Here is a 17,599-nt window from a genome sequence, read left to right as displayed (position 1 = left end):
TTATTCTTTATTTCCATTTCTCTCTGTCACATAGCCATTTGCAGTCATACATTCATTTATTTTCACTCTGAGATTCCTTCAACAGATTTCCGTTGAGTTTTACTGTCCAAGGTCAACATGACCTCATGTAACCCCGCATACCAGGTGTGTGTGCATCCTTATCTGGATGTGTGTGTGTGTTCAGCTTAAGCCTGCACCATTGCATGTGATGAGTGTGAGTGGGTGAATTTATGAGATGGAGTCTGTATTAGCTGCAATGCAGAGACACCAGCACACACAAGAACAACAGTGTGTCTTAAATGAGGCTCTTTTTTTAAGTCTGTCTTACTGATCATTAACTCAATTAGACATGGATCAAAAAAACGTTGCTTTAAAAAGACAGCAGGTGCTGCAATAAAACTAAATCCTGCATCTCATAATGGACAATAGCAGAATTTGCATTTCTTAGGCTTTTTGAATAACATGCAAGTGGCATTTTTACACATGAACGATAGTTTAATCTGCGTAAATATACATATCTGTGTTTCCAACTGAAGCTGTATGGCAAGCTGCTGGATCACCCACCCTCAGACTGCAGCCTCCTGCTGCAGCTTGCTGCACTGAACCTTTCATGAGATGAAATTCTGTGCTTTGAAAGGTCCTCCTCGCCAGCCAATCGCTGACAGGCTCTCTCTCTGCATCCTCCAATCCTCTCTCTGTTGCTAGGGCTATAATAAGTATCCCACTATTAGCCCGGCTCCTTGCTGCACTGCTCAGACACCTATTGCATCCTGTAAGAAGAAAAAAAGAAGAAAGCTCAAAGCACACAGGAGGCATTAGGATTCCGCACCAACCTATCTATCCAGCCTGTGTTTTAATGCACTGCTACACTGTCAGGGACATAGGTGTCATTACTGGTGTCAAATGTTGATCACTTTATACATCGTAAAACAAATGGTTGCCTACTGATAGACATGTGATGGAATCTCAAATACATTGAGCATGCTTAATGACACATCATGTCAAATTAGAGCAAACTAAACACAAAGAGTATAAATACGACTCTTTGCATAAAACAGACCACACGGAATGTTACATTCATTTTAATTGGTTGAATTACATCCCTGGAGAAGATAACGCTTTAAAGGTTACATCTACAGGATGCAGACAACAGAAAATGGTTCAAGCATGCTTCACTTCCACTTGCTCTGCCTGATCACTTTCATCACATGAAGCACTCTTTCCCTGAGGGGAGGCCTGGATGACAGCGAGATCATAGAGCTCATACATTATGTCACACAAAGGCGAATGCTAAATCACTACACCGAATTCCTTGTCAGCATTTGAGACGGCCACTATGACGCCACTATCAGCAGTGTTTAATAAAAAAATGTCTTGATATGAAAGAATCCTTGATGATTCAAAATAAAATGAGGAAGCCAGGTGTATAGATGAAACTGGTAGGTTATTTTCGTCCTCCCTGAATTCAAGTTTCTAGAAAGGTAGTTGTGTACACGTCCTTCTCTTTTTGGCTCAGGTGGAGGATGATGGATTAAATGAAGGAAAAATGGGGAGTGGGTTTAAAATGGGCTAGATTTAAAGAAATAGCTAGACCTTTTGGGAAACGATTAGTTATACTAAGATGATACAATCGATAGACTACCACTCTATGCAGAGATGAATAAATTCAATATTCCTGAAAACTCCAAGCTATTCCTTAAGGCTTCCCAAATAAATATTGGACTGAAAAAAGGCAATGATTCAACTTTGCCATCTGTCTGATGAGGAGTCAAAACTATCAGTCCAAAAGAAGTTTGGTAGCTTAAAATCCAGACTGCAGATACCTAACTTTCCAACTTGCATAATTGCCTCGGGTGAGACAGGCTTTTTTTCTTGGTTATTTTAGACTTTATTAAATGGCAAAACCATGTTTTTAGTCATGCTAACAATGTGGAGCTAGGGTTGGCAATGTTAGAAGTAACCATAGTCATGACTATTAAACCTTATCTTTTCCTTTTCCAGACATTTTTGTTTTTGAGTGACATACCATAGCAAACTATTGGATGCATTTTGCTAATGCTAATCATCATACTGTTAGCATGCCAACACCCTTAACTAAGATGCTGATAACATTATACCCGCTAAACATCAGCATGTTAACATTGTCACTGTAAGCATGTAGCATGCTTACGTTAGCATTACGCTTAAAGCACCACTGCTAGCAGCTGCTAGCAAGGCTGTAAACTATAAGTCTTGTTCCAATCCAATACAGGCCTTAACAAAACATATTTTACTTCCTAAATACAGATTACCTGTTTTTTAAAGTGCTTGTTTGCTTTTCTTCATTAGGCAGAGAGGTCAGTCATTTCTGTCAAGAGGTCATTACAAGGTCTGCACTTTGTTGTTGTGTATTGATTTCCTTTGCCTCCATGCTGAATGCAGCTTTTCTTGCTATCTACAAATTCCTGCACTGAAAGGCATTTAACCTCCTGTGGCTTGGGCGTCTCACTGCCGTTGTTCAGCCATTAATCACCGAGCAAACCGCATGGCTGTCATGGGTAGTTTTTGGGCTGAAGTGGCAGCTCTGAGGACTGCTTAAACAAACAGGAACATGAAGTTTGACTCACAAATCATTAAAATATTTTGTCTAATTTCAGAACAGGATGAACAAATAGGATGGCTTCGTTAGTTTGGAGTCATGGAGGTGACACATGACAGCTTGTGACCAATAGAAACATTATATTGGTCCAACAATTAATTCAATCACTAGGCCTATTCTTCAGTACTGAGAAGGAGATTATACTTTTCTGAGTCACACAGATACTGATAAAACAGACAGGCACGGTGCATTTAAAAAAGTTTATGATCTGCCTCAACGTGATCTGCACCTCAAAGATGCAAAGAAGAAGATTGTTGTACAGCTACACCAACCCATTAGAAGGGGGAAGGAGAGAGAAGAGAGAGATGGAGGAGGAAGAGGGGACCGATGTAGAAGCAGAGAACAGAGACAGATCTATAAATAGGCCTCCCTGCAGCCTGTGTGTAGACAGTGAGTAGACCAGAGACATCAATGTGACAGCAACTGCACTAAAGAGACTATCCGCCTGTGTGTGGATGGTGAGAGTTGATATCATCACTTAATGGAGGCTGATCTATCAGTTTTATCTCCAGCTGAGCAAACACACAACATGACATCAAATAATACAAAAACACAAATAATCAGGTCCAATATCTACTGTGTTTTTGAAAAGTTCAATACACTGTGTTATATTTTTATGTTTTTAAGTTCTGATGGGACAAAGAGCACTGCTGCTGACTCTTCAGGCACAAAGACAGCTGTTATGCATGACTGCTGCAAAATGAATTATTCAAGCCAACATTTAGACTTTGTATTATTTATCAAAAGTGCTTTAGCTGGAGGTTTTAGAGACTATTTTAAGGGGGCACATGTCCCAAAACATTGCAAGATACATTGTATCTGATAGGCAGTGAAAAAGTGTCATCACATGATTTCTGAGAGAGCTTTACCCCCCATCCCCCAAATAAAAGCACTCCATCTGGCTGCAGCATATAACCACGCTGCTGTCACTTAGATGGTTTGCCAAATGTGATGATCAAATCATCTAATAATACTGGAGGGGATTATTCATAACTACAGAGGCTTGTTTGATGAACAGAAGTTTGTTGAAAGGTGAGTCTAAATTTAAGTCCTCCCATCCCCACCCCTGTCTCACAGTTACGTCATTCTGCATGTTCTTCTTTCAAGGCCTCCCATTGCAGGAGAATCACAGTCACACCATGTTCTGTGAAACACAATCATCATTACCATCAATATAACAAAAGTATGCAGAAAATTATTTATTAAGACCCTCATTTGATGTGTTGATTGAATATCTTAGAAATATGAGGATTATTTACTTACGTTTCTGAAATGGAGCTTCAGATCATTACTTTTCTCCAACAATACTTCTTTACAATATACGAAATAATATCCTGCACATGTATAGCAATACTTTCCCCTGTGTAAAGTATATAAGTATACGTTAAAGTGTGGAAAATATTTTATCATAGGATAAAGATAGTTCTGTGACCTTAAAGTATATGCTGTATGTGTGAAACACATCTCAACGTGTCTTGAAGTTCCTTTAAGAAAGTGTATTATAAGTAATTCCCCCTTTATTTCCTGTACTTTCTTAAAGTCTGTGAAGTTTGACATACCGAGATAAGATCACAACTTTTCTCCTAAAGAACAAACATTGCAAAAAGTGTCATTCTGATGTGTCCTAAAACTGCTTTTATTGTTGTGGAGATGCGTCAAGCTTTTTAGTAACAATTGAGTATTTAATGGTACTATGTTTTTTCTTGGAGCGCATCTTAAGCATTCAAAGCCTCCCTCACAGTCGTACAGCAGGAGGATCCTCTGCAGTCACTCTCAAAGGAGGTGACCTATCAGTGTGACCTCCTCTGACAGACACTGACCAGGGGGCGTCTGCAGCGAGGAGGCCACACATAGTGAAACAGTTAACGCCTGACGTCAGGCTAATTTTAGCTGCATCTGTAGACAGGGATTTAAATGTTTCTGGCTGACATGTTTTTCTTTTGTTCATATTCTTGAAAGTGTGAAAAAAATGACATCAGTTCTCTTCACTACAGACAGGATCACAATGGGATACATTCAACTGTTAATGACTAAATAATGACACATCTGCTGATAGTGCAGGTTTGATAAAAGACATGCACTCGTTTGCAACACATAATTATTATATTATTTATTATATAATAATGATTATTATTACATGTAGCAGTTGTGAATGTCTTGCCTCTGTGTGCTCTTTTACCTTACCAGGATCTAGACAGTCATGCTTTGCTTCACAATCAGCTCCTCAGGTGCCAACGCGTTGACAAATGATACCTTCCAGTGTTTGCAGGTCTGCCTGATGTGTGAGCTGGTGACTCATTATGAATACTAGCTCAAGGGATTCCCAACAGTGCAAGGAGAATGATGTAAAGCCTTCCACTCTGCAGCCTGGAGGGGACGTACAGCTCAGTTGACAGCGGGCCAGTAGGGTTGGCCGAGGTGAGTAACAGGCAGTGAGCGAAGGAGAGAGCAGGGTGGGGTGATTCTGAAGGCATGATGCGTGGCGTGGTGACAGGAATACAGGGTTAACAGTGGGAGCCAAGGGTCAGTGTTAACTAATATCTGAGGCTGAACTACACCCTGATGACAGTGTGTGTGCCGAACAAGAGGCTGAATCAAAGTTTCCCCTGCCCATCCACGAAGAAAATCCCACCACAGTTACAGCATAGGAGTATACCAGAATATAAAAGCCTTATTTTGTATTTAAAAGGACATGACATATGTTGTTTAGAATAGAATATGATGTTGCTTTACCACTCAGGCGGTGAGCTCAGGAAAAAGAGCAGTCATACAGGGAAGTTACTACTTTGTATGAGAGCAGTATTGTGCTGTTGCATGGCAACAGTTTCCACAGAAATCTTTGCTCAGAAACACTCCTCGTTGGTCTTCACATAACTGCAACGAGAGAAAAATGGGCTGACTGCAGGAATACAAATGATCTAATGAAGCAATTCGACTTGTACAAGCTAAAGAGTTATATATTCCTACAGATTTCCAGAGCAGAAAATGCAACATGATTTTGTGTACTTTAAAGGTGGGGTAGGTAGTTCACCGTGGCGCTGTAAAAAGCACAACCAATTATTTTCTACCTGCCTGTCAGCCTTCCATCTCGTGCACAAACTTATCTCGTGCCCTCATTGGTCATGTGCACGTTCGTGTGCGTTGGAGGAGGGGCTGGAAGTCTGAAGGAAGGGGCAGATTTTTTTCGGCTGCGTAGTTTCAAATTCTAGCGCACTCGAGCTGGTTTCTCCATTCTTACCTACCCTACCTTTAATATAATATATGTAATTTCATTTGACTTTGACTGCATTGCATTGGAGACTATAGGCCATATGAGGATGTGGGATGTTTGTGCTACTGCAGCTCCTATACAACACATATTCAGCTAATCATAATAATAATGAAACTCAGAGAGCTGGTGTGTTTAAAGTGACTCTAAATTACTTTGAAGCAGGCCGGTGTGTGTGTAAATGCTTTGGCTTCTCTTGTTATGACTGTGTTTGGGTTATGATTGTGAATGTTTTAAGTTGTCTGTAACTGTGCTGCTGCCTATTTTTGACCTATCCTGGTCAAATAAAGATAACAAAATAAAAAAATGTACTCTCAATCCTGAATTATATATGCCTAACTTTTTACAAACCTCATCAATATAATAAGTTGTTACACAATGCTCACCCAATTCCATCAAATCCCTAATAGCGCTTTGAAAATAGAGTAAAGGAACATATTTCCCTCAAAATGTGGAGCTCCTTAAATCTTCTTCAGTGTTATTATGTGTATTTATAGTCACACAGAATATACTCCTCTAATCTCTGCTCAGTGCTTTTTGCCATTGTCTCTTTTCCACATTGTCCTGTCAGAGATGCTCCACCTACAGCTGCACACCTCCAGAGAAACCCACTCTTTTCTCCAGCATATTAAAACCTGCCTCCTCAAACCTTCATCATCAGGCCACATCATGGACGTTGTGATGTGGACTGTCCGTGGCACTTTTATATTTTGCATCATCATACCTCTAACTTATCCACATTTGAATTTTTTTATGTTGAAGTATTTTCAAGTTCCATTTATATTGGTCATCATATCAATATATTTATTTATATGTCTGTAGTTTGTTGTTGGTTAATCAGTTATGAATCTAGGACAATTATTTTAAAGCTTAAAATATACCAAAAACTATATTTGTTATGCTTTTTTGTGTTGTAAGATAAACATTTGAGCAGTGTAGCTGAAGTTGGAAGTACCCCAGTGTCAGGGTGGTTTTTTGTTTTATGGGGGAATAAAACTCAGGCCCTCCTAGTTTGTAGTCAATATCTTTAACACAATGCCGCCCTCTACTGGTCTGGAGTCTGACGTGCATTTGAGTGAGTTAAGACTGTAAAAATCAAACCTTGCTACCGTTTTCTGGTATAAAAGTGTTCCTTTGTGGCGCTGCAGAGCATCTTTAAATCACTGACTAGAATACATGTTGAGTATTCGTCTCTATTCATGCAACAATCAAGATTTATTTAAGAAATGTAAATGGTTATTATGGCCAACATGTCAAAGGTCCCATGACATGCTTTTCCGGTTATTACCCGTCCCCTTGTGTGTTATGTAGCGTTTTCTGCATGTAAATGGTCTGCAAAGTCACAAACCCTCAAAGTACACCCTGTAGCGAGTAAAACTCTAACACAGAAAAGACCTGTCTATGCTGCCCCAGAACGCGAGAGATTTCTCTTTTTCTTCCTGGGTACAGTGACGTGACCATACCCAAATGGACCCATTGTCCAAATGGACCAATCCATGGAGCTCCTCACACACACACACTCTCTCTCAGCGGCAAAACTGTGACGCGCTGGGAGGGGGGTGCTAGTGGAGCCTCGCAGCGGCGAAACTGTGGCACGCTTACACTGTAGGTGCGCCGCATTTGGGGGTGCGGGTGCTAGTGGAGCCTCGCAGATGGGCCCCCTCAGCACCCCCCCTTCCCGCATCCATGGTGCTCAGGATGAGTTCAGGCTGAGTTTCGCGATGTCTCGCAGTCTCGCAGACCCCAGGAAACTACACCAGTAAGCCAGCTCACACTGTCCGCTCCTCGCAGCAGCGAGCCGTGCAACGTCCCAACACGGCACCCAGACCCCACGCAGCATTCTCATCTGTTTGTCCTTACTGGTGTAATTTTCTGGTTGCTAACGCCATTGTAACACATAATCACTGATGTTCCGCTGTAACGGTGGTGGACTCATCAGAACAGAGTGGGCGAGCTGACCAATCAGAGCGCAGTGGGCTCACAGGGAGGGGGGGCAGGAGCTCCAACAAGCCGTTTAGGACAGAGAGTGAATACACATACTATACAGAGATGCTGTATGAGAAACCAATGTGATTTTGGAAAATTGCACAATATAAATCTATTTATCTATTCAATGGAATTATGATCAGAAGAAATGGCCATGACATGGGACCTTTAATGTCCTCTTTGACACAGAGAACTAACGAAGAGGCAGCAGTAACACCATAATAGTGATGTGTCGGTCGCGAACGAGCCGATTCTTTTGAACGGCTCTTTGGTACGAACGAGGGGAACCGAGTCGTACTTGTTGAGAGCCGTTCTTGTTATAGTTCAATCGTTGGTCCGCACTCACTGCCTGCCAAAATCCACTCGCCTTTTAAAAAGCTTGATTTTGTTCCCCAAAGGTATTCTGTGAAGACCCGACCCTACTCTGATTGGTAGGTTTCAGCACGAGGAGTGAGATGGGGTGGGTCTTAACGGAATACGCGCGAGAGAGAAGTCATAACAAGTGGTACAGGACAGGTAGACGACATGTTTTTCGGATGGAAAATTAGCCAAACGCGAAAACGCAGCAGCATTTGGATGCACTTCAACCAAAACCCAGGCAGTGATAAAGCACACCATTTGTAAAGGCAAAATATCCTTTAAAGCAGGGTCAACAAATAATCTCCATCCCCACTTAAAAACACAGTATCTAATATTAAGAGTTGCGTGAATTTCATTCAAGGCAAGGCTACAGAGGGTAAATTGAAAGTAGTACATTCACTGACATGAATGACATGGATATGGCGCCACCTTGTGTCATGTTTACAATGCAGATTATTGACATTAGGTCTGGCAATACAGTCAATCATTATCCTGCTGATTATTTCACAAATAAACCTAGTAACCCCGCCCCCTTTTAAAAAAACGGCTCTTTTGAACGGCTCTTTTGAACGGCTCTTTGAAAGGAACGGAGCCATAAGATCCGGCTCCCTTCAAAGAGCCATAATTCCCATCACTACACCATAATAATGTGAGTTGTCACAAGGTTGCCCTCTAGTGTCTCTCATTCAATGCTGTCATGGTGCATTTAAACAAATAAATCTGTAATTGTTCAGTCATTGTTTATAATGACAACTTTATTTATCTTGATTCAGACAAATAATATTCTCAACAACTGTAGAAAATGTAAAAATACAATCAAATCAAATTTGTGAACGGTTTGTATGTATTTAACTATCCATATTATAACATAGAGTATGTCATCAGTATTATGCATTAACCATTGAAGCTCTCTTCTTTTTTAATCTGTGTTAATGTTTCTTTTTAATCTTCACCCTCTTTTAATGTATCATCTTCATGCAAGTCCTCTAACTCGCCTTCTCTGCTCGTCTCCCTGCCGACTTTCCTGTGGGGCAAAAAAAACACTCATGTTTTTGAAGGCGCTAAGTGAGATTGCAGATGATGTACTGTATATTAGTGGGGGGGGAGGTAACACTTGACTACAAAAGTCATGGAGTACATATTCTTCACAACTCAGCTCATCATGCTTATCCACACCAAGATGAAACAAGATAGACAGCAAAGCCAACACAAAGCCGCTGACAACAGCCCTGTTTGACCATTTACTTTAAATACTGCTTGTTGTTAAGAGCTTTGTTTGCCGTTGAATCCTCTTAAAGGTTGAACAAACAACTGATGGGCTGAGGTGTATTTGAGGCTAAAGCTTTTTCAAATGTTACCTCAAGGTTGGAGGAAGCTGAGGCGAGGCCTTCGGTAAACTCCAAGAGCCACTGCAAGAAGGAGATGTAATGCAAGAGGCCGACAGTTATTTGTTAGTGTTAGTTCTGTTAATGAGGTCTATGCTGTTTGAAGGCATAATCAGAACTTTTGAAGAATAAATAAATAATCTTTTTAGCCAAGAGTTAGATAAGAAGATTGATATCACTCGTGTCTCTAGTAAGTGTGAAGTATGAAGCTACAGGCTGTTAGCTTAGCATCAAGATCGCTAGCTTCACTCCAAGGCCACCTACTTTAAAGCTCATTGTTTAAATGACTTATATCATTCTGTTCATTAAACTCTTAGTATGAAAGTGACTTAAATAATGTTGCATCCATCAGCAGTTATTATAACAAAAATATTTGTACAGATGATGACTAAATCAATTGTTAAACAGAGGGGGACCCAAAGTGTGACGAAATGCAGACAAGTGTAATACAATACATCCAAGAAGACCAAAATAAAACATGTTAATCTCCATCTTTAAGCAAAACTACGAATTTGTTCAGCTTTTCAAATATAGTTTCAAGTTTCTTGCTGTTGTCTAAGAAATTCAAAAAAAATATATAATACATGATTTCCACATATTATACGTGGGAGACTGCAGTGCAGCAGTGCTGCTGGGGCCTGGGTGAGTGTGGAGGAGGATGCAGCTGCACATCTCTTCACGTGGAGGTGTAATTAACTGTGCCAGTGGCCCCCCCACAGACTGCCTCGTTAATGGGAAATAAATGCTTTTATCTCCCTCAATGTGTTGCTCATTTCAGGACCAGCACAAATACAGTGAACACGGTAGTCAGTGTTCAAGGACGAATATCCTAGATATAATGGTGAATATAATATTAATATAATATGTGAGACAAATACCTCACACACAAAGAAGGTTACTGATGGTTCTGATTTCATCCAAGCATCTGCCGGATGCTTTGTTTTGTAAGAGACCTAATCACAGTTTGGCAGAGCGGAGCAGGAAGGATTTGCAGAGTAGGCCACTTACGTAAGAAGACCTCCAGGGAGAGACATGGACCTCTGTGTCCGAACGCCCAGACACTCAAAGGGATTACTGAACGAGCGCTTCCTCAGCATAGTCTTAATCAGAATCTGCAGTGGACATCAGAAAGAGAGTCAATGGAAAGAAAACACATGTTCATATGCCAGTAAAGTCTCCACACCAAACTACATACAGATATTTTAAGGTCAAATCTGTATGATTTTAACATGAAATCCTAATTTCACTTTCTGGCTAACCATCATGGGGTTACTTTTCATAGGGTTCTTCTTAAATACCATCCCAAATTGTTTAATTTCTACCTTTCAACTATTGTTTCATATAAATATTTCAATTCTACAACTTAATTCTACAAACCACAGAAGATATTTTTGAGGAAAGGCATTCAAGCAATAAGCTCAAATAAATGTAAATATTGCAACTGCAAGTTTTCTAATTAAAATACTCAAACTAGCAGCCATGTTTGTTCATTAAAGTGTTGAATATTGACCAGAGAAGGATCCCTGTGCGACTCACCACCGTGGAGAGTTTGGGGATGAGTGTGACGCCTTGCTGCACCTCATCCTCAGTGACCTCCACCGCCGTGCAGTGCTCCTCCTCCAGAGGGAGAGGATCAGAGCCGTTCTCCGTCACCCACGCATCCAGCTTTAATAGCATCGTTATGAAAATGTGAAATTGTTAGAGAATTTTTGGTCTTATATTATTAAACAATATTATTCAGATGTTCTTTTCCAGTCACCTTAATTTCAGGGATGGTGATTCTTGATTCAGGGTTTTTATCCAGCATCCTTTCAATGAGCCCTTTTAAAGCATCACTTATCGATGGCCTGTAAAAAAGAAAACAATATCATGATTTGATGCTTTTGCAAATAAAACTATTTTAGAAGGTTCCTGTTACAACCCCAGCTAAAGGGGAAACAATAAGAAGGGAGAAAATAGGCTGGATAAACCACATTTTTATTTTAAATGAAAGTAAAATAACAATGTGGCGTAGAGAGATTACGCTGTTTGAGCGGGCGAAGGAGGGCCTTCTGTACATGGATCAGGTGCCACTGATTGGATAGGAAGAGTTAGTTGGGAGCTTCCTGATCAAGAAAGGGAGGCCAGGAACTGTACAAAGGTCATAACATTCCCAAACTGGGCACACTTTACCTCCTAACAATAACCAAGATGTACAAAGTGGAATGAAGTGAATATGAATGGACCTTTGTCACAGCGGATATCTTTCTTGTCAAACACCGGTGTTTCATTTCTGAAATAGAGCTATTGTAAATTGTATTAATTCCACCTGTGCTTGACAAGCCAAAATATCATCAGTGGAAAAGGTATTGGGAATAATAAAGAAAAATAACTGCTCCGATGCTAACTTCAATAGGTGTGACATTAAAACACATAATATATTACAGTTTCTATTATCATAAGACATCGAGCAGAGACAGAAAATCGGTGAACGGAGGAAAGAGAATATCAACTGCTGCTTGTCAGTACAATATAATATCTGATGACAGTTTTGTATCAAAAGAAGAGGCAGTTGTTGCCAGACCTGACAAAATACTTACACTATAAGTTTTGAACACATTCTGATATCATATTTTGGCTCATAAGTAATATTAGATAACAAGCCATATAGCCATGGTGCTATCTTAATGTGTTGAAAGTTGTCTTACGTATCTGGAAACACCACAGGTTTGTGCTTGATCTTGTTGTGCAGAGAGATGATGTTTACATCATAAAAAGGGCACTGGAACGGGACACACAAAAGGAAATTCTTAAAATGTGTAATGAAATCATCAACGTGCTCTTTATTCTACATGCTGTGATTTTTCTTACCTTTCCAAAGACAAAACAGTAGAGTGTGACTCCCATCGCCCACACGTCTAATGCCTGTTAAACAGACACAGTATTTATCAGGGCTGTGTCATTACTGGAAAGCTCTCCGTAGGCGTTTGGACGTAATTTCTTTATATTTTCTCACAATGAAACACAGTGATATAATGAGTAACCTCAAAAACATAATGTGATTCAGTAATTGCCATTGCGTCTTTCCAGTTGGCCAACAGAAGAAGTTTTGTCTCACCTTCCCCCTGTAGCTCAGCTCGTGTTCAGTCACCATCTCAGGGGCCATGAAGGCCGGCGTCCCCGCTGTGCATGACAGGTTGGCGTCCGTCCCCTCGAACTCGTTGCTCACACCAAAGTCTGCGATCTTGACGTGACCGTCGTCCCCCAGCAGCAGGTTGGAGGGTTTGATGTCCCGGTGGATGATCTTGTTGTAGTGCACTGTGATAGACAGTATGTAAAGCAGGCAAAGAAGTGAACGTGTTGATTATCTGCTGAGGAGAAATATCAGCTCTGCCATCATTTTAGGACAGGTACAGGAAACTGTGGGGAATCTTACTTAATGTAAGTGTAGTCATAGATCATTATGCCAGCCATAATGAAATTATCTTTCTTTGAACAATTAGTCTTGAATCCCAAGACATAGAGAATACAGGTAAAATACAACGCAATGTTTCTTAAAGCAAAGATTACAAGTACCCTTGATCTTTTAACTCTCTGTTTACTTAATAATGAAATCGTGTTAACTTACAGTACTCAATTCCCAGGACGATGTCTCTGAAATAAAAGTTAGCCTGCTCCTCTGTGAAAGGGTGGTCTGTGGGCACCTCCATCACCTGGCTGACCAACATGAGAGGTGGAGAAGGAAGAAGTCAATGTATATTATACATCATAATAATACATTATTGTTCAACTTAAATTCCCAAACTATCTTAGTTTGGGACTGTGACAGAAAAAGAGATGCACAAACATACCCTTTTGTCATCAAATCGAAGGCTTGAATACAAATAATCAGAATTGAATGAGACCCCCACTTTATGTTGACACCTGTACTAAACCCAGCTACTGTAAAACAGATGAATGTGCCCTACCCATGTGAAGTCCATCTTCATCAGGATCATCAAGCACCTGCAAGACAGTCAATTCTGAAGTCTCTCTGCACTGGTTTACACAGATATCTGAAGTCTAGTTAGTCATTTCTACGAAAGGCATAATTCATTATAGTACTTTATGTGTTTTAAATGCCCTACATCTTGATACACCAATACAGGTAACATATTTTGGCTGATTAGAGCTCTTTATAAGACTGAGTGTTTAATTCTTATTAGTTAACATAGTCTGGTGACATCAAGTCATTCCCAGTATAGCGTCACCTCTACTAGCTTAACAACATTATGATGGTCCAGTTTTTTCAGGATGGCGATCTCCTTGTAGACTTTCTCGAGAGGAAACGCAGGATTTGGTCCTTTAGAAGGCATTCGGCCTGAAATTACACACAAAAACCATCAACACCCACTCATCAGGAACAAACTGAACGCATTTAATTGTTATTTTTAGACACTCACGAAAAAATCCACACTGCTTCATCAGCCTCTTCTTTGAAACAACTTTCATTGCCTGAATAAAGAACACAAGGCAAGTGACGTTATTGTAAAACGGACATGTAAACACAGGGACCATGAGTGCTCAATTCATAAGCTTCAACTTACATAGTACTGCTCAGAATCTTCATTATAAGCCAATTTGACCACTCCATATGAACCCTATATGGTGTGAAAATAAACAAAGGAAAACAGCTTTATAAATAATTGTCATCACTTTTGTTTGCTCATTGGATGAATATGATAATCACCTTCCCAATCTCTTTCTTCAATTTATACTGATTCAGCTGGACACAATCCTACAGGAAATAAAAAAGATAAACGATCAATAAATGATCCAACATTTTAAATTCTCTTAAAAAAATCCAACTTTGTAGTTCATTTCTGTAGTTCAAGTCTCCTCACTTCAGCATCTGTGATGGACACACGTTTGGTCTCGATGGTGGGCTGTCTGGGCATGCGGCTCCCTCTCTCCTGCAGGGACAGCTTCCTGTCTGAGACCCTGGTGGTCTTCGGGGGCCCGGGCCTGCAGCCAATGGGCAGGGTTATGCGCTGGCCGGCCACGTTCATGTCTGCCACCATGTCAGCCAACTCACCATTGTGCTCCGAGTCGTGCTCTGCCCTGCCCTCAATTTCAGCACTCATGGTGGCTATGACCCTCGTTCCCTCACAGATGAACCACCCAGAGCCGGCGTGGTAAAATCACCAGAGAGAGCATCTCTGCACTGAAAGGGGTGGAAACAAAAATGGAGGCACATGAGGCTTAAGAACATTCATTGGTTATCTACCATCAAACAACACAAATAACACAGTACATTTTGTGTTGGCTGCCTAGGCTCAAATACATACGATTCAAAAAGCTGTTCAGATTTGACTACCTAACTATGTCACATTAAGGCTCACTATACCACTTTCCATTTGATCTATCTACCAACAGCTTTAAACAACCTTTGCCAAGGTGCACCACCTTTCCCAAGCAAGTCAATCACAGCAGATTGGGCCTTTTGGAGTCTTAAAGAGACAGGCATTTTGAACATTAAAGCATGTAAACTAGTCCAAAAAGAAACCTGAAAGTTATCAACATCTCTCCCATTTAAAGCACCCAACAATCTCATAATGTGTCACAGATTTTGGAACTGCCAAAGTACTGCTAACTATTGGACTAAAATATTCCTTACTCTTCCTAAGATTTCAAATGAAAGCGGCTATGTTAGATCTTTCAAATAACCCATATAATATGATACGTTTTGTGAAGTTGCTAGCACAAAAACAGACTTTGTTCAATTGAAAACAGAAGAACCAACCACTTTACTCTGCCGATAAATGAGATATAATCTTTAGTTAGAACAGTACAACGCTAAACGGATGGAGTACTCTTTTAAGAAAGTAGCTTAGCAGCTTCTTTAGTTAATGGGCCACAACATTTAAATGGATCAATCAGATGTTCTAAAGTCCATTCATATTTGTCTTAAACAAGAATTACATCAATTTCTTTACAACGAAACAGGTGCTTTAATTAGGACTCAAATGCACACACACATTACTGTTAACAGGTGTAATCAGGCAACATAAGTGGAGACACGTGTATTTAGGGGCTTAAATCTTTCGCCAAAAAAGGAGAAATACCAAACTAACCTCAGAAATTGTCAGCAAACTACATGTATACTCTTGTCTTACAGTATATACCAACAACACGTGGTAGAAACCTATATGATGGATGTATTATAAAGCCTGTGTTTTTGTTGCTTTGCCAAATAACAATATTTGCTGTATAATGTAGGTTTGGCTATATTGTATTACCATGATTAATATTCATCATAATAAAATGTGTTATTCAGTGTATTCCTTCAGTGTTTGAGCCTCTTGGCTCCAAAGGGCAGCTCGAAGCTTTAAAGCTTGGTTGTATTCTTGTCATGAATTGTGTATAAAAGATGAAAACCTCAGATAAGAATTAAGGTAACATTCATAATATAAAGAGAGAAAATAAGAAATATCACACTGTGACACCAGTGTAGAAGGAGATAAGAGTCCACTCACACAGTACAGCTCACGGTGGCCTAAAATACAGCATGGAGTACTGAAAAGCTTCTTATGTAACAAGGAAGCTTTAACAGGGAAGTAAAATGTATGATACTTGCACAATAAACAAAACTGTTGTAACATCCAAACACATATTCTTTGAAATATATGCCTTTGCAACATGTTAAGCTAAAACATTTAATTAAATATGAAAATACAAGAGCTACTCTAGTCAACGACAGCCTTAAACTCACCTGAATCTAATCTAATAATACTAATAATGACACAAAAACATTACTGTATCATAAATATATTGTGAATTATTTGTTTTACTCACACAGTGGAGGTGTCCTGTGTTGATGTCTGTTCAGGTTAATCTGCATGTTTCTCTCAGGAGACTCCTCTGTGTCTCAGAGCAGGACTTTCACTGAAGAGCAGCATCGACGTCTTTAAGGATTAACTGAGTCTACATATAGCTGAGCCACAGTTATCCTAAAGCACACGCACACACACAGACGCACACACACACACACACACACACACACACACACACACACACACACACACACACACACACACACACACACACACACACACACACACACCTACAACAACATATTTTGCTTTTCCTTTAAATGACTAAACTGTATTTAACATATTATTCTGATATACCATGAATATAAGAGAGACAAAGTTTGACTTTTTCACAATATTAATAATTAAGGGGACGATATACTAAAAAGCATATATTTTACAATACATTACAAAAACATTTTGCAAAAACATTTAGCAAAATAGCATGCTGTCTTATTAGTGTTAATATTATATATTTGTACTTAATTATATAATTAAAATAAATAACATGTAATTAACATCATAATACAATAAAGTATTAACATGACCAATATTGTTTATACTATTAATATTTATATTCCTAATAATATTGTTAATATTATTAACCTGCGGGTACAGAAAGTTAGTGCAAATTGATCTAAGTGTCACTTATAACTATTATTTGAGCTTTTTTCCCCTAGAGCCTGCATGTCTAGGCTACAACCAGACACACCATGAACACAAATAGGCCTACAATCCTAAACTGAAAACTGAATTTCTTTCTTTCTTTCTTTATAACCTTGAATTGGGGCTAAAATATACCTCGAAATACTTACCATTTGTAGTGTGGAATCCGGATATGAAGCCCAGAAGAAAAGTCCAAACCTAACTCTGTAACGGAGAAATAATACAAATCAAGTCTAATTGGTTGTTACAGCATCACTACGGACAATGACTCTGCGGTAATGACATAATGTGTTGTTCGCTTATAATTTAGCAAAAGCAGAAAGTAAGTGTCATTGAGGATGTCAACAAAACTTTAGACTATTACCACCGTATGTTTTTTCCCACGACGTCATTTCTGAAACTATTACGGGAAACCTAAAACATGTCATCTGTATTTGTTTATGGTTCTAACCGTCTAGTTTCCCGA

The 17,599-nt window shown here is 39.6% G+C and overlaps 1 protein-coding gene across 1 annotated transcript; it reads right to left on the bottom strand.

Moving 5' to 3' along the window:
* Nucleotides 1-9,094: 9,094 nt before the first annotated feature.
* On the bottom strand, nt 9,095-17,512 carry camkk1b (calcium/calmodulin-dependent protein kinase kinase 1, alpha b). Its single transcript, XM_034113265.1, has 19 exons — nt 17,501-17,512; nt 17,283-17,337; nt 16,451-16,605; nt 14,500-14,819; nt 14,346-14,393; nt 14,203-14,256; nt 14,059-14,110; nt 13,867-13,976; nt 13,585-13,621; nt 13,468-13,489; nt 13,245-13,333; nt 12,735-12,934; nt 12,488-12,541; nt 12,325-12,398; nt 11,397-11,484; nt 11,174-11,302; nt 10,646-10,749; nt 9,611-9,661; nt 9,095-9,276 (listed from the first exon to the last, which is right to left on the bottom strand). Exons 4-19 carry the CDS (start codon nt 14,737-14,739, stop codon nt 9,195-9,197), a joined length of 1,434 nt encoding a protein of 477 aa, XP_033969156.1. The 5' UTR covers nt 14,740-14,819; nt 16,451-16,605; nt 17,283-17,337; nt 17,501-17,512; the 3' UTR covers nt 9,095-9,194.
* Nucleotides 17,513-17,599: the final 87 nt, after the last annotated feature.

The sequence above is a fragment of the Trematomus bernacchii genome, unplaced genomic scaffold, assembly GCF_902827165.1.
Source record: "Trematomus bernacchii unplaced genomic scaffold, fTreBer1.1, whole genome shotgun sequence".
Lineage (NCBI taxonomy): Eukaryota > Metazoa > Chordata > Actinopteri > Perciformes > Nototheniidae > Trematomus > Trematomus bernacchii.
The sequence above is the reverse complement of the archived record's forward strand: the minus strand, read 5'-3'. Positions and strand labels throughout refer to the sequence as shown.

Excerpts from the sequence above, each read along its gene's own strand:
- camkk1b (XM_034113265.1), bottom strand. The coding sequence starts at position 14,739 with ATGAGTGCTGAAATTGAGGGCAGGGCAGAGCACGACTCGGAGCACAAT. Across the intron at positions 12,935-13,244 it reads CGTCCTGGGAATTGAGTACT|TGCACTACAACAAGATCATC; the intron begins GTAAGTTAACAC and ends TGTCTATCACAG. Across the intron at positions 12,399-12,487 it reads ACTGTTTTGTCTTTGGAAAG|TGCCCTTTTTATGATGTAAA; the intron begins GTAAGAAAAATC and ends GTCCCGTTCCAG.